Below are 24,164 nucleotides of genomic sequence, written 5' to 3' on the forward strand. Positions count from 1 at the left end.
CTGTTCCATGAGCGTGCATCCACACCAATGCTCTAAACCTACCCGTGGGTCTGTTGAAGTCACACTTTCATTCCTTTAAATCCTAAATCATTCCTCTTTTTATCCCTAATTTGACCTCCATCAACCCTGTTTACTGCTGCATTTAATTGCATCACAAGCTTGTTTTATTTTTATTTTGTTTTTTAATTATCGTTCGGTAGCAGTTTGGAAGATTTTTCCTAATACTTTCTATTTTTTGACATTTGTTATGATGCATTGCCATGGCAACGGGGTTGTTTCTTACAACTGGGAGCAGCTGATTAATATCTCAAAAGCTACAACCCCAAATCCCTGATGAGTTGAAAAGGAGACGCTGTGGATGCAGAGCAGGAGCTAAGAGAAGAGAGAGAAGGAGGAAGTTCAAACCATCTCTTCCATCGATCATGATGGGCAATGTGAGATTGTTGGGAAACAAGTTGGATGAACTCCAAGCCCTACAAAGGACCCAGCCAGAGTACCGGACATGCAGTGTCATGTGTTGTACTGAGACATGGCTGCAGGATCATATCCCCGACTCCAGCGTCTCTCTGCCGGGCTTTTTAACCATACGAGCAGACAGACATTTAAAGAGGAGCGGCAAATGTAAAGGAGGTGGACTGGCAGTACTTGTGAACAACAGATGGTGTAATCCAGGACATGTAACTGTGAAGTGTCATCTCTGCAGTCCAGATATTGAACTGTTGGCAATAAGTTTTCATCCATATTATTTACCCAGAGAGTTCACCAGTGTTATTTTGGCAACAGTTTACGTTCCACCTTCCGCTGTTGCCGACACTGCATGTGATGCCATCAGCTCAGTTATTGCTAAGCTACAGACACAACACCCCAATGCTTTTGTGGCAATTTCTGGTGATTTTAACCATGCTTCACTCTTTGCTACACTTCCAATGTTTCAACAGTTTGTCAGCTGCTCTACCAGAGAAAACAAAACATTGGATTTGTTTTATGCAAATGGCAAGACCTGCTCTAGGCAAATCAGATCACAATCTTGTTTTTCTCTGCTCGAAATATAAGCCCCGTGTTCAGAGGCAACCTGTAATAAAGAGGACTGTGAGAAAATGGTCACATGAAGCTGAAGAAGCTCTGCAAGGTTGCTTTGAGGCTACAGACTGGGACGCACTGTGGCAGCCACATGGAGAGGACATCAATGCCATGACTGTGTGTAACCGACTATATAAACTTCTGTGTGGATAACATCATCCCCACCAGAACTGTGAGATGCTTCCTCAAATTTTTTATCCTCCACCTCAGCCCTAGACCCTTCTGCTTCTACATGTCTACCTTCAACCATATCAGAAGATGCTGATGCTTCCTTTGCTTCCCCCTTCCACCTGTGTGTCTCAAGAAGTCAGGTGAAGAGACAACAGAAGAGACTGAACAGGAATAAGGCTGCAGGTCCAGATCATGTCAGCCCTAGAGTCCCGAAGGCCTGTGCAGAGCAGCTCTGTGGGATTCTGCAGCACCTCTTCAACCTTAGCCTGGCCCAGACGAAGGTTCTAGTGTTGTGGAAGACCTCCTGTCTTTTTCCGGTACCAAAGAAAACTCACCCATCAGTCCTCAATGACTATAGACTTGTTGCCCTCACATCCCACATCATGAAGGTCCTAGAGAAACTCCTGTTGGCCAACCTGAGTAAGCAAACAGTAAACCATCAGGATCCCCTTCAGTTTGCTTATCGCTGTGGAGTTGGAGTTGAAGATGCCATCATACACCTGCTTCAACAAACCCACTGTCATCTGGATAAAGCCAGCAGCACTGTGAGGATCATGTTCTTTGATTTCTCCAGTGCATTTAATACAATCCAACCTGATTTGCTTTGTCAGAAACTCCAGAAGACTCAGGTGGAGGCCTCAACAATCTCCTGGATCAAAGACTACCTGACAAACAGACCACAGTTTGTGAGACTGAAGGGTTGTGAGTCTAAGCAGGTAGTCAGCAGCACAGAAGCACCACAGGGGACTGTACTCTCACCATTCCTCTTCACTATGTACACCTCAGACTTCCAGTACAAGACAGACTCCTGTCATCTGCAGAAATACTCAGATGATTCTGCAGTCGTGGGGTGGATCAGAGATGGACAAGAAGCTGAGTACAGGAAGGTGGTGGACCGCTTTGTGGCATGGTGTGGAAACAATCATCTCATTTTGAATGTGATTAAAACAAAGGAGATGATTGTAGATTTTAAGAGAAACAGGAATAAGTCAAAAACTATTTCTATCATGGGAGAAGAAGTGGAGGTGGTGGAGGAGTATAAATACCTCGGTGTTCACCTGGACAACAGACTAGAGTGGAGATGCAACTGTGAAGCCATCTACAAGAAGGGACAGAGCAGACTGTACTTCTTGAGGAAGCTTAGGTCCTTTGGTGTTTGCAGCAAGATGCTGCATATCTTCTATAAGTCTGTTGTGGAGAGTGTGATCTCTTCTACCATCATCTGCTGGGGAAGCAGCATCAGAGCCAGGGACTTAAAAAAGCTCAACAAGCTGATAAAAAAGGCTGGCTCTGTTCTGGGGACTCCTCTGGAACTTCTGGAGATCATTGTGGAAAGACAGATTCTTCATAAACTGAAGAACATTATGGAGAACCCTGAGCATCCTCTTCATGAGACTGTCCTACAACAACAGAGTGTCTTCAGTCAGAGGCTTCTTCAGATCTGCTGTAAGACGGAGCGCTACAGGAGATCCTTCCTGCTCACAGACAGCATCTACAACGGCTCTTTTAGGAAACCTTCATAATGAGCTACAACAACATTTAATTTCCCTTTGGGATTAATAAAGTATTTTTGAATTGGAATTGAATTGAATTGGAACATCTAGTTGTGATCTACATTCCAAAGTTATTCATACCCCTGACAGATTTAGATGTAAAATTATTTCTAAAATTGTTTCTAAAAGGGACAAAGTCAGACATTTCTCAAAGGATGATCATACGATGTAAAAGGAGTATCAATTTAGAAAAACAATGATTTGTTTTTATTGGTGATGAGCTCCAAGTCTTTGAAGCTGGAAGCTGCCATCACCCTAATCTTTTTCTCCCTCCACAGATTCCCTATTCCCTTATTCATGTGAACCTCATCATTTCAACCAAGAAGAGTGGTCAAGTATCCTGGTAGCCATATGCCAGAAGCTTGGGAATAAGTGCAAAAACCATGGTCGAACTGCAGCTTGTTATGGGAAATATACCAAAATGTTAATATGTATAATTATGACCCTGTGTGGTTTAGGAAACATGCACCCCTGCACTTTGAACTCTCCGAGTAGTCTGCATGACTGGAAAAAGTGCTACTCACCAAAAAAACCATTTACTGTTACTCTTGTTCTGTAAAAAAAAAAACACAAAAGTTAAATGTTTTTTACCCTTTTGAGAAATAATTGTTCAAATGCATCATTAAAAGCCATTAAATGACATCCATGCCTGTTATGATTGGATGTAAACTTCAGGCCAGAGCTGTATGCGGTCACAGGTTTGTTCTCTGGTGTTTATTAAACTGTCTAAATGTATCTGAGGGGGTGGATAGTTTCTTTCATGTTTCTGAGTTATATTTGTCTGTATCTGCTGCCCACTCACTCCTCTCCTCTCTTCTCTCTTTTGTTAGTGCTGGAGCGATGCTACCCGAAGGAGGTGCAGGAGCTGTATGATGTTATGAGAAGGTTTGCCAGAGTGGTTGGACCAACCGAACATGACAAATTCATCGAAAGTCATGCACGTTAGTATTTGGCTGAGTGTATCTGGCTCGTTCACAGGCAAACATGCCCAGCATTTATCCAGCAAAAATCTGGCCAGACTGTGTAAACCTCGCTTGCAGATTTCGCTCTGAAAGGATGTAGCTTTTAGGTTTGGTGGTAAAATGAAGTGACATTACTGCTTTCTGTTTTTAGAAAGTGTGTTTGTATTTGACTTGACGAGAGCCAGAATTTGGCTTTAATCTTTTGATGGTTTTCTGATGGGTTTTTTTTAAGTTTTCTTTGGATTTTACAAGATTAGAAGAAAATGTTGCTCTTAAGAGGATGCACTTTACTATACTTCTTGCCACAGATATTGTGCTTTAGGACTTGCCCTTATTCTTGTATGGTGAACAAACCTGGGCTGATGTAATATTCCCTGAACACATGCCTGCTTTCTGAAGGCATGTCTGCATTCAGCAGTTTGAGGCGTGACATGTAACACTGCAGCGTTTGCGCCTAGTGTGGCATGATCTGCTCAGCCTTTTACACACAGCTGTAGCTCTGTAACGTCCTTTTCTTTCTGCCTCTGCTGGTAACTGTGAGTGTTGTGTGTGTATTTGTGTGTGTGTGTGTGGGGGGGGGAGGTGTCTCTAGCTGCAGCAGGTGCTGCACGCATGATTCTGGCTGAAGTTTCTGAAAATGTGCCGTAGCGCTGATTGCTACTTTTTTTTTTTTTTTAAGATTTTCAGACTTGGCAAAGACTCAATATTTCTTCCCCTGTATGGGTAGATGCAGATTTCTTGTTCTTGTCGTTGAGCAACACCAGGCAAGGTGTTTTCTACTGATTCCTGTCTTTATATGTTTACTGTCACATGAAGTGTAAATACACACATAAGCTTGTTTGTCCAGCTGCTGTACGGGTTGGAGCTTGAGAACAAAAGGCAAATGTCTTATATAGATGTGGGGTAAGGCTGGTAAGGTAGTGTTGTTCTCAACAGTTAAACGAGTCCTGTACCGACATGTGCTGAAAGGCCACTCAGAGAGGAAGAAGCCAGTACTCCGAAAGCAACATAAAAAAGCCAGATTACAGTTTATACATAAACTTGGAGATAAAGACCTTTGTTTCTAGGGGCATGTCCTCTGGTATGATGAAAATTTAACCGTTTGGCCATAATGAAGGTCTAGGAGAGTGGAAGGCTGGCAAACCTGAGAACACCTTCTCACCGTGAAGTAAGGGGCTGGCAGCATTATGTTAAATGCTGCAGGAGCGACTGGTGTAATTTACAAATCAGATGGAATCATGTGGAAAACACATTATGTGAAAATATTGGAGCAGCATCTCAAGACATCAACCACGAAGTTGAAGCTTGCAAAATGGGACTTCTAAATGGAAGGTGACCCTAATCATACAAGCAGATTAGTTACAAAGTGGTTGTTTTGGAGCCGTCACAAAGCCCTGCTTTCTGTAGAACTTTTGTGATCAGAGATGAAAAGGTGTGTGTGCTAGGTGGTGCATAAACCTGACCAGTTCTGTCTGGAGGAATGGGGTAAATATCCATCAAGCAAGTAATGTTTGCTTATTCTAGCATCAAGCAAATAGTAATAATGTTGGTAATCTTAATTGACCTAATTCGATGACGGGCAGTGAGGAAAAACGGTTTTGTCTTTTTATGCAACGTGTATAAGCATCTGATTTTAACTGTACTGTATATATTCAACCAAATGAACAATCTAATTCAATTTTTGCATCTGCACAACTGTCTTGACTTGCTTTTGTGTCTCTGAATGTGGATTTATTGTGCATCATGTTCCGGACTGTTTATGGAACAGTCTGTGCAGATTTGCATTAAACAGCCTTCATCACTTTCTCTTCACAGTTGAGTTTGAGCTGAGGAGAGAGATCCGCAGGCTGCAGGAATACAGGAAAGCAGGAATCAAGTCCTTCTGCAGTGAGTTGAGTTGGATGTTCTCAATTTCTGTTTAAAAACACCTTCCACATATAAGCCAGAGTTTGTTTATATTTAGTTCTCATATTTAGGGCAGTTAGGATTGTTTAATGTTATTCAGTAAAAAGCGATGATTAGAAATCTTTGATCAGGTTGAGCTGTGGAGCAACATAAAGTAAACTATAAAATTCCTGAAAAGGTTTTGATAGTGCCTGCCTCCTGGTACTCTTTTAAATCATAATGCCTGGTTTATCCTAGTAGATATGAATTGTGGCCTTTAAAGGCCATGAGGAACTTTAAAGTACCTTTGTGATGATTGAACCGTAAAAGGAAAACTTTCTATTTTAAATGTTGCAATCACAGATAATAGACAAAAGCAAAAGGAAAGCTGCTGCAAATATGAAAACAACAGCAAAAAGCAAAAACAGCAGCAAGTTAAGAAAAGCTGCAAACTCGCTCCACAAAACGGAAATGCACCAGACCACTAGGGGGAGTCGCTCACTAATATTACCGATGTAAATATGCTGCTATAATAATAGGAAATATTATACGACCACTTACCATTTTTCTTTTTCAACGTTTTTCTGTTGCATAAATTTTTTTGTGTTTGTGTTTTGCAGTTTGCAATTTTCACATGTGCCCATGTGTTCAATCATCACAGAGGTACAAACACACAGCAAATGGCTAAACGCACTGCGCACATGTGTCGGCCACCATACAGGTCCTTCTCAAAATATTAGCATATTGTGATTAAGTTCATTATTTTCCATAATGTCATGATGAAAATTTAACATTCATATATTTTAGATTCATTGCACACTAACTGAAATATTTCAGGTCTTTTATTGTCTTAATACGGATGATTTTGACATACAGCTCATGAAAACCCAAAATTTCTATCTCACAAAATTAGCATATTTCATCCGACCAATAAAAGAAAAGTGTTTTTAATACAAAAAACGTCAACCTTCAAATAATCATGTACAGTTATGCACTCAATACTTGGTCAGGAATCCTTTTGCAGAAATGACTGCTTCAATGCGGCGTGGCATGGAGGCAATCAGCCTGTGGCACTGCTGAGGTCTTATGGAGGCCCAGGATGCTTCGATAGCGGCCTTTAGCTCATCCAGAGTGTTGGGTCTTGAGTCTCTCAACGTTCTCTTCACAATATCCCACAGATTCTCTATGGGGTTCAGGTCAGGAGAGTTGGCAGGCCAATTGAGCACAGTGATACCATGGTCAGTAAACCATTTACCAGTGGTTTTGGCACTGTGAGCAGGTGCCAGGTCGCGCTGAAAAATGAAATCTTCATCTCCATAAAGCTTTTCAGCAGATGGAAGCATGAAGTGCTCCAAAATCTCCTGATAGCTAGCTGCATTGACCCTGCCCTTGATAAAACACAGTGGACCAACACCAGCAGCTGACACGGCACCCCAGACCATCACTGACTGTGGGTACTTGACACTGGACTTCTGGCATTTTGGCATTTCCTTCTCCACAGTCTTCCTCCAGACTCTGGCACCTTGATTTCCGAATGACATTCAGAATTTGCTTTCATCCGAAAAAAGTACTTTGGACCACTGAGCAACAGTCCAGTGCTGCTTCTCTGTAGCCCAGGTCAGGCGCTTCTGCCGCTGTTTCTGGTTCAAAAGTGGCTTGACCTGGGGAATGCGGCACCTGTAGCCCATTTCCTGCACACGCCTGTGCACGGTGGCTCTGGGTGTTTCTACTCCAGACTCAGTCCACTGCTTCCGCAGGTCCCCCAAGGTCTGGAATTGGCCCTTCTCCACAATCTTCCTCAGGGTCCGGTCACCTCTTCTCGTTGTGCAGCGTTTTCTGCCACACTTTTTCCTTCCCACAGACTTCCCACTGAGGTGCCTTGATACAGCACTCTGGGAACAGCCTATTCGTTCAGAAATTTCTTTCTGTGTCTTACCCTCTTGCTTGAGGGTGTCAATAGTGGCCTTCTGGACAGCAGTCAGGTCAGTAGTCTTACCCATGATTGGGGTTTTGAGTGATGAACCAGGCTGGGAGTTTTAAAGACCTCAGGAATCTTTTGCAGGTGTTTAGAGTTAACTCGTTGATTCAGATGATTAGGTTCATAGCTCGTTTAGAGACCCTTTTAATGATATGCTAATTTTGTGAGATAGGAACTTTGGGTTTTCATGAGCTGTATGCCAAAATCATCCGTATTAAGACAATAAAAGACCTGAAATATTTCAGTTAGTGTGCAATGAATCTAAAATATATGAATGTTAAATTTTCATCATGACATTATGGAAAATAATGAACTTTATCACAATATGCTAATATTTTGAGAAGGACCTGTAGTATGAAATATTGACTCTTTTATTATGAAGAGTATATTTAAGCATTATTTTGAAAGGCCAACAACATATCAAATTCAATTCAATTCAAAAATACTTTATTAATTCCAAAGGGAAATTAAATGTTGTTATAGCTCATATTATGAAGGTTTCCTCAAAGAGCCGTTGTAGATGCTGATGTCTGTGGGCAGGAAGGATCTCCTGTAGCGCTCCGTCTTACAGCACATCTGAAGAAGCCTCTGACTGAAGACACTCTGTTGTTGTAGGACAGTCTCATGAAGAGGATGCTCAGGGTTCTCCATAATGTTCTTCCACTTGGTTCCAATAGGAATGTGGAATCAACATTTTTTCTCACCTTCAGCTCGCCTGAATCAGATAATTTGGTCATTAACAGGACTCTGTAAAACCTGATTGTATGGTGAGAAATAATTTAGCCATTTGATTGATCTTTCAGACCAGGCCCTTAAAGTTTGTAATTCAACACCCCTGATCTAAACTGATCTACAAATTAAGGCTTTTATTTTAATAAAGTATCTGCAAAGTTTAATTTTGAAAGAGTAAATTACCCTGTTAAGTTCTGGTGTAGAATCTAATGATAATCAAAGATTAGAGTCTCTTACTTTGAAGTGTATCTATTGGCTTTATTTTTAAACTCCATATTACTCCCTTGTTGACCTCTAGCATTGATACATTAGGAATTTGAAACCTACTCCACCATATATGTCTTTTTTTAAGTAGGATCTATTACCTTTATTTTAAAAACATAATTAAATCGCTTTTTCATTGCTGGTTTAAGACCATTAGGAATTTGAAGTCTTTATTTGTTCTGATCTTCGCCCTACGAAAAGAAGGACACGCAACATCTATGCCTATACTGGAACTCTTTGGTTGTCATGGTGATTTCCTCCTTTTTAACTTAGCAGAATGAAGAACAGAACATGAAGCACCTCAGTTTTTCTTATAGACCCATTGCATTTTTATGTTTCCTTGGCATCCGCACTGCACTGGTCTGCAGACACCAAGAGACAACTGTAAATCAGGGCTAAAAAATTAATATTGCAGAGAGAAAGCATTGTTTGTTTTTTTTAATAAACTACGATATGTTTCCCAATCCCCATTCAAATCTGAGTTAGGTGATGGAAATGTGCTCAGCAAGGGTAAAGACATTTTTTATTGGACATTTATTACTTTATCTACCCCTGCGACTTTTTTCACAGCAGTATTTTATAGTTTGAGACGTCAGAAAATGCATTCCTGATTGTACCTTAGCAGCCGTGTTAGCATGGATGGAATTCCCTTGCATCAGTAAGTTGTTCTGAAAAATTATTTACATTGTAGTTTTTTACTGTTAATGCCTTCCATAACAAACAGAGCTTTAGTAACTTCTGCGACCCACAAATATATAACGCTATAGCCTAAGCTAGCTAAAGCCAGATCAGCTATTTATAGCTATAGCACTGAGACAAATAATTACTAAAGGAAAACATTTAAAACTGTCAGAGATAACGATGAGCTATGGGGATATTTTACATTGTTTGTACCAATTTACACTACCAACCAGCTCCACACCCTCTGATCAGGGAGTTGCTTCCCCATGCCGCCAAGGTGGGTGGACAGGAAGAGGTTTCGTGCTACAGCTAGGCGCCTTCAGGCGTTACACAATGAGCGACACCACTATAGTGTCGGGCAAAATCATAATTAAAGAGAAATATTCCAGTAAACAAATGTAAATATAGCTGTAATAAAAAGCAAACACCACATTTGATCGTGATCTGAAGGTTTTGATCTGAAGGTGTTGTATTGTTTTTAATGAACACTATCTTTCTAAACCTTAGTGTGTATTCATGTGAACAAGTGTTTGGGATTTGGGACGTCTTAGCTTTCCTCTGAGTTTCTCGCTCTTCTTTAATACAGCATTGCACTGTATTATTTGGGCCAACTAGAGGGAGAATGCTGCAATGGGTCTATGAAGACAAGTGAAATCATACCAGAGGTATAGGCCCAAACAAATGCTGTTTGAACTGTGGGTCATTTTAGAAAAATGTTTTGAACTGTAAGCAGCGGTCTCTATATGATTTGTATGGTGAGGTAAAAACTGAGAATTTCCCGATATCCAAGAATCTCCCTACACTCTAGCAGCAAAATCTGTACTTTATACTCTAAAGGGAAAACTTTCCAAAATATTGATCCTAACTTAAATGATTAATTTAATGAAACCGTAGCAGTTATGAAAAAGCTGTCTTCATTGTTTAAGAGACAATTTAATGTGTACAACAATCCAAAGGTCAAACTGTGTCTCTAGGTGGAAATATGAGACCGGAAATTTAGGTGAAATGTAATCATTTTTCTTGATCTCTTAATTCCTGTAACATTTAGGGCGTGTTTTCTTGCAAGTTATGCCGTCAGAACTTGGCAATGCTTTGCACCGCTTTCCATTCATGACTCTGGCACACAGCCAAAAATTAACAATTATCGTTTGCTGCAGCTCTTTATTTAAACCCTTTGTCATGCATTTTGTGTGCCTTTGTCACTGCCATCAGGTGCGAAGGTGTACGAGAGGGTGAAGAGGATTCGCGAGGATGAGCGGAGGAAGAGGACCATGTTGAATGATGTTCTGCAGTACATTCAGGACGGCAGAGCATGTCAGCAGTGGCTCAGCAAACAGGCTGCGATGTGAGGCTCTGATCGGTCCGCCTGTTGATCAGCGTGTAATAAACAGGCCGGTGGTGCCATTGCTCCCCCGGAGATGCTGACCTATGTCATGCTGAGATGAATCAAGCAGACATTTGCAGTACTGTGGATCCTATTTCCATCTCAGTCTGTGCTGCCTTTTAACATGTGCTGCTCTAGTTTATTTTGTCTTCGTCATTTTCTTTGGCTGATATCCAAGTTCCACCTCTAAATAAAAACTCAAACATAGTGATTCATCTTTTTTGGATGACATTCTGGAGTGAGAGAGAAAAAAGCCCAGAGATGCTGCATGTAAGTGGGATGTGTGTCTGCATAAACACGGCAGCAGAGATAATAATGCTTTTTCCCCTCTTTGTTACAGAGATGCTGGCGTCACTCCAGCTGTCACAACAATCACAGTGTCAGGTACAAAGTTTCCCTTCCAAGTCTTCCTCTGTGCTCCATCCTCTGTGTCATCTTAGCATGGCCCCAGGCTCAGTCACAACAATAGATCCTCTGTCCTTAAATACTCAGAAATACATGTCTGCATGCATATTTATGCTACTCTTTCACTCGTTTAAAACACATTTTAGAAAACTCTTAACCTTTAATTTCAGTACATTAATTCAGTGGGGAAAATCACAAGTTAAGAAATAATTATTTTAAACAAAATCAGCGGTGCTACACTTATCTTGGGTCTTAGTCTTCTCCTATATCAATAAACAAGGTTTGAGGATACAGAAAGAGGAATGTTTGACTTTTCCTCACCGCAAAGTCTCTCTAGATCATGCAGAGTCCTCGGTTCTCTCTGTTGCTGTCTTCTCTTCTGCTCACCGCAGGTTTTCTAAAATGGCTATTGAAGAATATTGATTCTGTGTCTGATAAACCATTTATGTGTTGATTTGGTCATATGTTTTTGATCCTTATCCTGTCAAAAGCGCCATTGGAAGCCAATATTTAAAATCTCATTGTTCATGATGCCTTGCAGTCTAACAAAGTTCAATTCAATTCAGTTTATTTATATAGCGCCAATTCACAACACATGTTGTCTCAAGGCAATTCACAACAATCAGGTACATACATTCCAATTAATACTAACAATTGAACAGTGCAGTCAGAGTTAGTTATTTATTCAAATTGGATAAAAAGTTTTTCTGTCTAAGGAAAGCCAGCAGATTGCATCCAGTCAGTGACTTGTAGCATTCACTCCTCCTGGATGAGCATGTAGAGACAGAGGACAGTCACTGGTGTTGACTTTGCAGCAATCCCTCATACTGAACATGCATGTAGCGACAGTGGAGAGGAAAAACTCCCTTTTAACAGGAAGAAACCTCCAGCAGAACCAGGCTCAGTGTGAGCGGCCATCTGCCACGACCAACTGGGGGTTAGAGAGAACAGAGCAGAGACACAAAAAGAACACAGAAGCACTGATCCAGGAGTACTTTCTATGGGAAGGAAAAGTAAATGTTAATGGATGTAGCTCCTTTAGTCGTTTCATCTAGAAAGAAAGAACAGATAAACTCTGAGCCAGTTTTCAAGGTTAGAGTCTGAAAGAGAGCACATAGAGTTAGTCACAGTAGATGCTCAGTCAGTAGCCATGTCTAGGAGAGAGAAAGGGTTAAACACTAAAAGACAGGGCCATGTGGAGGGTGAGCATTAAGTTGTTGCCAGCAGAAGCTCGGACGATTCCCCTCTCCAGAAAGGTGACACAGTCAGGCCAGGTGTAGCTTCTAGGAAGAGAATAGAGAGAACAAGGTTAAAAGCTGAAATAACAGCAAATAATGCAAAATTGGAGAGTAGTGTGAGAATGTAGCGAAGAGGGTGAAAGTGGTCGTTATGTCCTCCAGCAGCCTAAGCCTATAGCAGCATAACTACACAGATAGTTTCAGTTCAGATTATTTAGTTAAACGGCGCTTATTTACAACAGTGTTGTCTCAAGGCAGGGAGGGAGCCTTCCTCCCTCCCTGTTAAATTAAGCCACTCTAACTATAAGCTTTATCAAAAAGGAAAGTTTTAAGCCTAGCCGTAAATGTAGACAGGGTGTTTGCCTCACGGACTAAAGCTGGGAGCTGGTTCCACAGGAGAGGAGCCTGATAACTAAAGGATCTGCCTTCCATTCTACTTCTAGAGACTCTAGGAACCACCAGTAAACCTGCAGTCTGAGAACGAAGTGCTCTGTTAGGAACATAGGGAACAATCAGATCTCTGATGTATGATGGAGCTAGATCATTAAGGGCTTTATATGTGAGGAGGAGAATTTTAAATTCTATTCTGGATTTAACAGGGAGCCAATGAAGGGAAGCTAAAATAGGAGAAATATGATCTCTCTTTTTAATTTTCATCAGAACTCTTGCTGCAGCATTTTGAATCAGCTGAAGGCTTTTAACTGCCTTTTGTGGACATCCTGATAGTAAAGAATTACAATAGTCCAGCCTTGAAGTAACAAATGCATGGACTAGTTTTTCAGCGTCACTCCTGGATAGAATATTTCTAATTTTGTCAATGTTCCGGAGATGAAAGAAGGAAATCCTAGAAACCTGTTTAATATGGGATTTAAATGACATGTCCTGGTCAACAATAACACCAAGGTTTTTTACTTTATTATCAGAGGTCAATTTAATGCCATCCAGGTTAAGTGATTGACTAAGCAGTTTCTTTTTTAAAGACTCCGGTCCAAAGACGACAACTTCTGTCTTGTCTGAATTTAGAAGCAGAAAATTTAAAGTGATACAAGTTTTTATGTCTTCAAGACATGCTTGTAGTCTATCTAACTGGTTGGGCTCATCAGGATTTATGGATAAGTAAAGCTGAGTATCATCAGCGTAACAGTGAAAATTTATCCCATGCTGCCTGATAATTTGACCTATTGGAAGCATATATATAATAAAGAGAATTGGCCCACGTACTGAACCCTGTGGTACTCCACAATTAACCCTGGAGTTTAAAGATGATTTATCATTTACATGAACAAACTGGAAACTGTCAGACAGATAAGATTTAAACCAGCCTAGCGCTGTTCCCCTGATCCCTACAGCATATTCCAGCCTTTCTAAGAGAATATTATGGTCGACTGTATCAAATGCAGCACTGAGATCTAACAGAACCAGAACAGACACAAGTCCATTAAAGTTCCCAGGTTGGAAGAGATTGTGAGAGAATGGTCTGAGAATGGTCACATTATATAGATGAACTGCACACAAATTGACGTTTTCAAGTCTTTATCTCTGTTATTTATGAGGATGTTCTGCTTACAGTGAATGAAAATACAACATTTAAGATTAGAATATTACAACACACCAATAAAAAACTGTTTTCATACAGAAATGTGGGCTTTTTGAAAGGTGTGTTTTATAAATGCTTAAAGGTTGTTATTTTTAAAAATATTGGTAATCTGACAAACAATCCTCACTGGAACACATAGTATTTTCTTTTAATAATACTGTATACTAAAAGTAAAGGTTTGATTATAAATCATTAAGAGATTGTACTACAGCAAAAATATTTCTTACACATTTTTACCAGGGCAAATTTAAAGGTTTAGAGGGCATCTGAAATATTTAAAAAAGTCAGCGGAAGAAAGGAGAACAAATTTTGTCTTTGTTTTGACAGCAAGTGTAAAGACATTTGCTAGTAACCAAAAGATCCATTTTCAAAGAAATTTCAATAAAATGTTTAAAAACATATGCTAAAACCAGTTAAGATTACAGGGAAATCTGTAACCAAACTATAAATAAACCAATGATCAGCACAGCCAGTTCATGCTTCGTAATGTCTTGTTCTCATGACGATGTGTTGTCTGATGCTTAAAGCAGCGTTGTGGTGTTAATTGTCTGTTTGAATGTTATTTAATTTCTGCTGCGCAGCAACAGGCAGGCGGAGCGCCCCTCCTCTCAACCTGACTGGACTTCCAGGGACAGAGAAGCTCAACGAGCGTGAGAAGGAGGTACAGGCGTGGCAGCTCACACACAGACATTCAGGATGCTGCAGATGATGATGATGATGCCTTTCCTGCCCTCAGTGTTGTAGCTTCACTGATTTTTAAAACCTACCCAACAGGCTTTAGGTGCATTTAAATGCTCTTTTATACAAAACAAAATGGGTATTTGTCTCTATAAGCTGACATTTTAGGATTTCTAAAAGAGAAAGCTGCTGAGTCAGTCCAAGTTTAAAACTCTGGCAACGTGTTTGTCTGAATAGGCAGAAAGGAAATAGCTCTCTGTTTTCTAATAATGTAATCCAAACATTTACTCTTAAATTCACATAAAGCTTTATCTTTTCCTATGCAGCCACTTCTCTGCCAGTAGGAAAACTTTGATTAGAAATGTTGATGTCCTATAATGACTTCAGTTAAGTTCAGTTCAGTTTATGTATATATCGCTGATTCACAACAAATGTCTCGAGGCACTTTACACAGTAAACAGATCCAGTTCATATACAGATGTATACACAGGCACATCTGAAAAGTTAGAATATTGTGAAAAAGTTTTATATTTTTGTCAAATTTTTAAAACATGAAACTTTTATATAGATTCATTACACATAAAGTTAAATATTTCAAGTCTTTATATCTTGTACTTTTAATAATTATGGCTTATAAAAAAAAACAACAAAAATTAATGTCTCAGACAATTAGAAATCAATTAAAAAGGATATTTTAAATAGAAATGTCAGGATTCTAAAAAGTATGTTCATTTTAATATTTGGTTGGGGCTCCATTTGCATATTTACAATTTAAATCTGCACGTTTTATTTATTTATTCATACTGTGTTTAACCAGGAAAGACCCACTGAGAACCCGTTTACTGAATGGACATGGTCACATTTGATGTGAACATTTCTAGGAAGATGAATGTGTCAGTGGATTGGTCGTAGCGACAAAGCTGATCGTACAATGCTAGAAAACAACAAATGATGAGTTTCAGATTTTTCCTAAATCTCAGAGCTTTGTAGTGGACTGTCATGAGCGATTCTGTAAAGAGAAATGAATATAAATTACATCTTTGTAATCATACCAACAGTTGAAAGTAGTAGATCCTGGTCTTTTCTTAGCCCTTAAGAGAAAGAAAAAACTTCATTTAGAAGAAAAACCTGAGCTTTAGTTTGTTATTTTTGTTTACCAACTACTTGATGTGGCACTTGAAGGGAAAGAATAATCAATCAAGATTTATGTGACTCTTTAGCTGGAAAACGTGCTGAACATCACACTAGTTAACTTCAATGCACTCAAGTTCCTGTAAATATTAACAAGTAGCTTCGTTATTCAGTTAACCAAGATCTCAAAGCTGTTGTTGTGCTACTTTTGTTGCTCAGGAACATTTGCTACAAGAACAGAAGTTCCCATGGCCACCCTAACCTCAAGTGTTAATTTCAGTAACAGGTCCAGCTGAACTTGTTTGCGTTTCAGTGTCTGACTTAGAAGCGTGGTTAGAAAGTTTTGTACTGTCACAGAGGCAGCCATTATACCCATACTGCTTCCCTGGTGCTGACTAATTGTTGTGTTTCAGAGTTTGCAGCTGTAATTTTACAGCAGTGAATCTCAAAGTGCAGTGGTGGAAGGAATGCGTTCATATTTCATCAGGCTCTATGTTTAAGAGACGCATAAAACAAACAATGTTGTTTCTCTTTCTCAGTTGCTGTGTATTGTAACTGTCTCTGTGTATCTTTAACTTATAACTCAGTTATAAGAGGTAAGATTTCTAAGAACATTTTAGCATCTCATACTCAGCCAATCAACATTTTTTTTCTGTCAACCAGAGATTTTAAAATAAAGTTACATGGATCTGTTCTCTGAGCTGTGTGTCATGTAGAGGTAAGGTATTCCACAGTCTTAGGGCGGCCACAGCGAACGCTCGATCACCTATATTTTAACTGTGATCTCAGAACATCTGGTTGGCCGGAGTGCTCTCCAAAGTTTGTGGATGTTGAGGAGATCACGTAGATAGGATGGGGCTAGACCATGTAAAACTTTAAAAATGAGCAACAAAATTGTAAAATTAATGCGAAGACGGACAGAAGGACAGTGAAAAGTTTCAATACTGGACGTATGTGTTCTTGCTTCTTTGTACCAGTTCAAAGACGAGCTGCAGTGTTAACTATCTGTAAACACAGCAGGGATAATTAGTCCAGCCCGTCAAAAGACTTACAATAGGCCAGACAAGAAGTGATGAAAGCAGGAATAACCTTCTCAAGAGAGAGATAATTCAATTCAGTTTTATTTACACACATGGACAAAATAGTAGGTACCCCTCGGTTAATGAAAGAAAAACCCACAATGGTCACAGAAATAACTTGAATCTGACAAAGGTAATAATGAATAAAAATTCTATGAAAATGAACAAATGAAAGTCAGACATTGCTTTTCAAACATGCTTGAAGAGAATTATTTAAAAAAATAAACTCATGAAACAGACCTGGACAAAAATGATGGTACCCCTGAAAATAATGTGACCAAAGGGACATGTTAAATCAAGGTGTGTCCATTAATTAGCATCACAGGTGTCTACATTCTTGTAATCATTCAGTGGGCCTATATATAGGGCTACAGGTCGTCACTGTGCTGTTTGGTGACATGGTGTGTACCACACTCAACATGGACCAGAGGAAGCGAAGGAAAGAGTCGTCTCAGGAGAGTAGACAGAAAATTATAAACAAGCATGTTAAAGGTAAAGGTTATAAGACCATCTCGAAGCAGCTTCATGTTCCTGTGACTACAGCTGCACATATTATTTAGAAATTTAAGATCCATGAGACTGTAGCCAACCTCCCTGGACGTGGCTGCAGGAGGAAAATTGATGACAAAGAGACGGATAATATGAACGGGAACAAAAGAGCCCAGAAAAACCTCTAAAGAGAATAGAAGTGAACTTCAAGCTCAAGGAACATCAGTGTCAGATCGCACCATCTGACGTAGTTTGAGACAAAGTGGACTTAATGGGAGACGACCAAGGAGAACACCATTGTTGAAAACAAATCATAAAAAGCCAGACTGGAATTTGCCAAACTACATGTTGACAAGCCACAAAGCTTCTGGGAGAATGTCCTTTGGACAGATGAGACAAAAATGTAACTTTTTGGCAAGGCACATCAGCTCTATGTTCACACATGGAAAGATGAAGCATATGAAGAAACGAACACTGTCCCTACTGTGAAACATGAAGGAGGCTCTGTTATGTTCTGGGGCTGATTTGCTGCATCTGGCACAGGGTGTCTTGAATCTGTGAAGGTATAATAAAATCTCAAGACTATCAAGGGATTCTAGAGAGAAATGTGCTGCCCAGTGTCAGAAAGCTTGGTCTCAGTCGCAGGTCATGGGTCTTGCAACAGGATGAAAACAGCTGAAAAACACCCAAGAATGGCTAAGAGGAAACATTGGACTATTCTGAAGTGACCTTCTATGAGCCCCGACCTAAATCCTATTGAGCATCTTTTGAAGGACCTGAAACATGCCGTCTGGAAAAGTCACGCTTCAAACCTGAGACAACTGGAGCAGTTTGCTCATGAGGAGTGGACCAAAATACCTGCTGAGTCATGCAGAAGTCTCATTGACAGTTATAGGAATCATTTGATTGCAGCGATTGCCTCAAAAGGTTTTGCAACAAAATATCAAGTTAATATCATTTTTGTCCAGGTCTGTTTCATGAGGTTATTATTTTTTTTTTATAATTCTGTTGAAGCATGTTTGAAAAGCAGTCTGGCTTTCATTTGTTCATTTTCATAGAATTTTTATTCATTATTACCTTTGTCAGATTCAAGTTATTTCTGTGACCATTGTGGGTTTTTCTTTCATTAACCGAGAGGAACCAACAATTTTGTCCACGTGTGTATATAGCGCCAATTCACAACACATCGTCTCAAGGCACTTTACAAAGTCAGTTCAATCAAATCACACAGATTTCAAGCCTTTTACATACATTCCAATTAATCCTAACTATCAAACATTGCAGTCAGATTCAGTTTATTATTTAAATTGGTTAAAAGTTTTTCTATCTAAGGAAACCCAGCAGATTGCATCGAGTCAGAGATTTGTAGCATTCACTCCTCCTGGATGAGCATGTAGAGACAGTGGACAGTCACTGGCGTTGACTTTGCAGCAATCCCTCATACTGAGCATGTAGCGACAGTGGAGAGGAAAAACTCCCTTTTAACAGGAAGAAACCTCCAGCAGAACCAGGCTCAGTGAGAGCGGCCATCTGCCACGACCGACTGGGGGTTAGAGAGAACAGAGCAGAGACACAAAAACAACACAGAAGCACTGATCCAGGAGTACTTTCTATGGGAAGGAAAAGTGAAAAATTTATGGTTATAGCTCCTTTAGTGGCTTCATCTAGGAGAGCAAGACAGCTAAGCAGATTAACTCTGAGCCAGCTTTCCAGTCTAGAGTATGAAAGAGAGTACTTACAGTTAGTCACAGTAGAAGCTCAGCCAGTAGCTATGTCTAGGAGAGACAGGGTTAAACACTGAAAGACAGGGCCAAGTGTATCATCTGTAGAAGGAAAACATTAAGTTGTTGGAATCAGCAGCTCAGCTGATGTCCCCCTTCAGGAAGGTGTCACAACTAAACACAGAGTCAGGCCTGATGTAGGTTCTAGAAAGAGAAAAAACAAAGAGAGAATATAGACTTAAAAGCTGAAACAGCAAAAAACATAAAACTGGATAGTATGAAAATGTAGCAGAGAGAGTAAAAGTGGTCCTCCAGCAGCCTAAGCCTATAGCAGCATAACTACAGAGATAGCTCAGGGTAACCTAAGCCACTCTAACTATAAGCTTTATCAAAAAGGAAAGTTTTAAGCCTAGCCTTAAAAGTAGACAGGGTGTTTGCCTCACGGACTAAAACTGGGAGCTGGTTCCACAGGAGAAGAGCCTGATAACTAAAGGATCTGCCTCCCATTCTACTTCTAGAGATTCTAGGAACCACCAGTAAACCTGCAGTCTGAGAACGAAGTGCTCTGTTAGGAACATATGGAACAATCAGATCTCTGATGTATGATGGAGCTAGATCATTAAGGGCTTTATATGTGAGGAGGAGAGTTTTAAATTCTATTCTGGATTTAACAGGGAGCCAGTGAAGGGAAGCTAAAATAGGAGAAATATGATCTCTCTTTTTAATTTTCATCAGAACTCTTGCTGCAGCATTTTGAATCAGCTGAAGGCTTTTAACTGCATTTTGTGGACAAATAGAAAAGGCTTCGCTTTAGCAATAAGTCTTAGTTGGATAAAGTTGACTTAAAAGCAGCACTTATCTGTTTGTCCAATTTAAGACAACAGACCAGAATAAAACCCAGATTCCTTACTGCAGAGAGACTGCTAGTAGTTAAAGAGTTAAAGAATGGAGAACACCCACTGTACGGGGGGTGGGTGATCAAATTTTGATGTCCTCAGTCTTCTCTTTGTTGAGGTTCAGAACATTTTACCTCATTCAGGTTATAACGTTTATGGAAGCAAATCGTTACCATATTTCAAATGAAAAAGCATTTTCAGAAATGTTTTTTTATTTTAAGAATGTAGCTGCATTGTTTGACTCATAAATGAAATTAGTAATCAATAATCCTATTTGCATTTTAATTTTCTTCTTCAAGACTGCTCATTCTTTCACTTAATTAAAATGAAAAAGACATTTGAGATTTATTTTTCAAAATGTACCCCAGTAAATAGATACCAAAATTCAATTTGAAATGTAAAATTTGAAAATGAAAACACATTTGCTGAAATGCTTTTTCATTTTAAGAATGTGGCTGCATTATTTGACCCATAAATAAAATTAGTAATCAATCATCCTATTTGCATTTTCTTCTTCACGACTGCACATTTTATGCCATAATCAAAAAGAAAACAAAGCAGAAATTGCTTTTTCATTTTCGTGGTCTGCCCGCAAAGTACTGCCCAGAACTCGAAAACGAAAAAGCATTCCGAGCGGCGGGCGCAGAAGAGTGACGTCAGCAGCCGCTCTTCCTCAGCTCCCTGCTGACCGAGCTACACATCTTGTTCGGTAGGGGGCGCTGTGCACGTCTGCATTGCATTACATTGCAAACGTGCCGAGAAATTGATTGAATTGCAGCAGGGCTGAGCTCAATTTGTGGCAGTGGCAGGCAGAACTGGCAGCTCTGGTGGCAGGCTGTGGCATCCTCTGGCAGCCTTATGGCCTGGGACATCCAGCATGTTTTTAAGCATTTATTTATAATTTTCTGTGAGTGACAATTCAGAATAGCTGCTCTATAATAAACCGGCAGTTTGTGCAATAAATCTTCGTCATCCTTTCAACACGTCACACATACACATAGTGCTATTTATTTTCCATGTCAAGTAAATACAATCACCTTATGTTATGGGTCTAAAGCTGTTTATTAAATAATAATCAATAATGAAATCATTATGTAAAGGTAACAGGCTATAACAATAATGACAACTCATTTGCCGATAATCAGCATCAGCTTCCACAAAAACAGCGGCAACCGCATTGGCAAGCTTTTACGGCCAGTCTGGCACCTTCTGGCATCCTCGCGGAATCCCCTGCCAACCTGCAGCAGGTCTGGTGGCAGCTTCGGTGCCAATGCAGATGTGCACAGCGCCCCCTACCGAACAAGCTGGGTAGCTCGGTCAGCAGGGAGCTGAGGAAGAGCGGCTGCTGACGTCACTCTGCTGCGCCCGCCGCTCGGAATGCTTTTTCGTTTTCGAGTTCTGGGCAGTATTTTGCGGGCAGACCACGAAAACAAAAAAGCAATGTCTGCTTTGTTTTCTTTTTGATTATGGCATAAAATGTGCAGTCATGAAGAAGAAAATGCAAATAGGATGATTGATTACTAATTTTATTTATGGGTCAAATAATGCAGCCACATTCTTAAAATGAAAAAGCATTTCAGTAAATGTGTTTTCATTTTCAAATTTTACATTTCAAATTGAATTTTGGTAACTATTTACTGGGGTACATTTTGAAAAATAAATCTCAAATGTCTTTTTCTTTTTCATTTTAATTAAGTGAAAGAATGAGCAGTCTTGTAGAAGAAAATTAAAATGCAAATAGGATTATTTATAACTAATTTAATTTATGAGTCAAACAATGCAGCCACATTCTTAAAATGAAAAAGCATTTCTGAAAATGCTTTTTCATTTGAAATATGGTAACGATTTGCTTCCATAAACTTTGGCCAGACGGTTAAACAAGGACTCAGACTCAGCATGATGTTTGCACTTTGTCCTGTTCCTGAGTTTTACAAAGAATTGACTGCAGCTAGATTGTTTTCAATCATCACCTGTGAAAAAGTAAAAAGTATCTTCACAATTCAACTTAGTAATTTAATGTAGCCAACAGAGTAACCTAGAGAAAAAACATCCTATCATCTGGAGGTTAGTTTTCCTGAAGCATACAGCATCCGTAAGAAGACACATTGCATTTTAAATGCTGTGTTTCTGATCTCCGTGTGTGTTCGTGTAGTTGTGTCAGGTGGTGCGACTCGTGCCGGGGGCCTACCTGGAGTACAAGCAGGCTTTGCTCAACGAGTGCAGGCGGCAGGGCGGGCTGCGTCTGGCGCAGGCGCGAGCTCTGATCAAGATCGACGTCAACAAGACACGGAAAATATACGATTTCCTCATTAAAGAGGGATACATCACCAAGGCTTAGGAGGTCAAAGGAGGCTGGACTGCGGCCAGAGGTTCATTTAACTGTAATCCCGCTCACGCTGACAGTATTTTTCTAGTATTATGTTGTTGTGGTTGTCAGTTTTTACATATAATAAAATTGTTTGTGGTGTTCTCTGTCTCTAATGGGCTCTTGTTGATATCAGTTATTTATTTCTTTTGTTGAAAAAGTTAAATATAATTTGATGCATCATACCTTCAATTGTTTTTCTTTTAGTTAATTGTTTACATATTTTACATGTATTCTGTAAATCTTCCTGAAGGTATAGTGAATATTTAAGAGCCTTAGGTAATTCTGATTGCAGCATCTAAGCCATTGTTTTACAGAAACAAAGTTTATGGGGAGTGGTCAAGTTGATGGAGCAACTAATATTGACATTAGGGTAAAGCACAAACATATTGCAGTTATTATCAGGAAAACATGCTTTACACCTGTACTGCTAATATAAATATACAATTCCTTGTAACTTTTTTTTCCTCAAAATTTATACTCAATCTGAATTTATAATTTTATGAAATTATCACTATCCTGGACTGCTTCTGCTGCAAAAGAAGTTAACATTTATACTTCTCATGGGAAGTTTAGGGTAGACCTAATGTCTGAAAACCACAGTCATTACCTTCATGTAAAACTGGGGTGAAAGATCTTTAGATATAAATGTAGTTCTAAGATCAAAACAACAAAATTTTAAACAAGTCTTTAATTTTTTTATCTGTCAGGAAACAACCACTTTTTTGAAACAGCTGTTGTGTCAAGATTTTATCTGCTTGATAACTGCTAAAATGAGCAGAATAATGTTTGACAGAGAAGTCTTGATTATTTTGGATCTGCGGTGTGACGTTGGGGGAACAAACTGTGACGCAGGCAGTAAGGAGGCCGCCGGCCTCCACCAGGCTTATCAGAGCTGAGAGCTCCCTGAATCTGATTATAAAGGCGGATTCAACCTTTGATGATGAAGAGACCGGGAAGGGAGCCTGAGCTGAAATACTGAAATGCAGGAATTGGAGATGCTTTTGACAAGATGTGATGGAGAAGAAATTTGTTTTTTATGCCTCCGTGCGTCTTATTAAATTAAGGCTCCAGAATAAACAAGAAGCAGCAGAGGGAGATTGTTTCTTTCCTCAGATCAGGACTTGTGGTATTTTCCTGCCAGTCTGAGCAAACTAATCAGTTTTTCTCTGTGTTTTTTTAAATCCTGAGCTCACAAAGTTGCACAAGTATAAAGTCATGTTTGTTTTGTTTGCTCCTCAAGTACATGAACTTCTGTTCTTTCCCCAAGTGACCAAGGTTAAACGTGTAGCACTTTCATCAATTTAAAAATCAATGCAGCCACCTGTCGCAAGCACATTCAATATACTCTTCTTCACTTGTTGCAATGTGCTAAATCCAATATAACAGTCTAATTATTACACACTGGGAACAGTTTTGAGCACCTTCGATAATAAGCAGGAAGCTATAATGTCAACATGCAGAGAAGAGCTGAGCTAAACCACAATTTAATTTAATGTACAACTAAATGCAACATCAGTTCAAATCATTGTAGGGACTACGGACACCCAGATTAAACCTTTCCCAATCACTGATATATTTTCTTCAAAGTACTTTCAGAATGCCCTTGCTGGACCTTTCATATTAGCCAAACAATCTCTAAGCCCTGAATCTTCAACATAAATATTTTTGAGAACTTCTTCTGGAGTAATGATGAAAACAACCATCTCTGAACGCCTGTCAACACGTCCAGATGTCCTCTGAATGTGAATCGTCTTATTTATAATTTAACATTTCAAAAATTCTGTTTATTTATATAGCGCCAATTCACAACACGTGTCGTCTCAAGATGCTTTACAAAGTCCAATTGATACCAACTGTAAAACAGTGCAGTCAG

At 39.6% G+C, this 24,164-nt stretch overlaps 1 protein-coding gene across 1 annotated transcript in view; it reads left to right on the top strand.

Annotated features, from left to right (window-relative positions):
- tada2a (transcriptional adaptor 2A) overlaps positions 1 to 22,392 on the top strand; it is a 35,562-nt gene extending 13,170 nt beyond the window's left edge. Inside the window, exons 10-15 of the mRNA XM_047392542.1 lie at positions 3,635 to 3,745; positions 5,582 to 5,653; positions 10,518 to 10,650; positions 11,030 to 11,073; positions 14,511 to 14,590; positions 22,076 to 22,392. Of these exons, the coding sequence (XP_047248498.1) occupies positions 3,635 to 3,745; positions 5,582 to 5,653; positions 10,518 to 10,650; positions 11,030 to 11,073; positions 14,511 to 14,590; positions 22,076 to 22,261 (626 nt within the window). The 3' untranslated portion in view covers positions 22,262 to 22,392. The remainder of the gene's footprint in view (positions 1 to 3,634; positions 3,746 to 5,581; positions 5,654 to 10,517; positions 10,651 to 11,029; positions 11,074 to 14,510; positions 14,591 to 22,075) is intronic.
- The last annotated feature ends 1,772 nt before the right edge of the window (positions 22,393 to 24,164 follow it).

Source organism: Girardinichthys multiradiatus, chromosome 18 (assembly GCF_021462225.1).
Source record: "Girardinichthys multiradiatus isolate DD_20200921_A chromosome 18, DD_fGirMul_XY1, whole genome shotgun sequence".
Lineage (NCBI taxonomy): Eukaryota > Metazoa > Chordata > Actinopteri > Cyprinodontiformes > Goodeidae > Girardinichthys > Girardinichthys multiradiatus.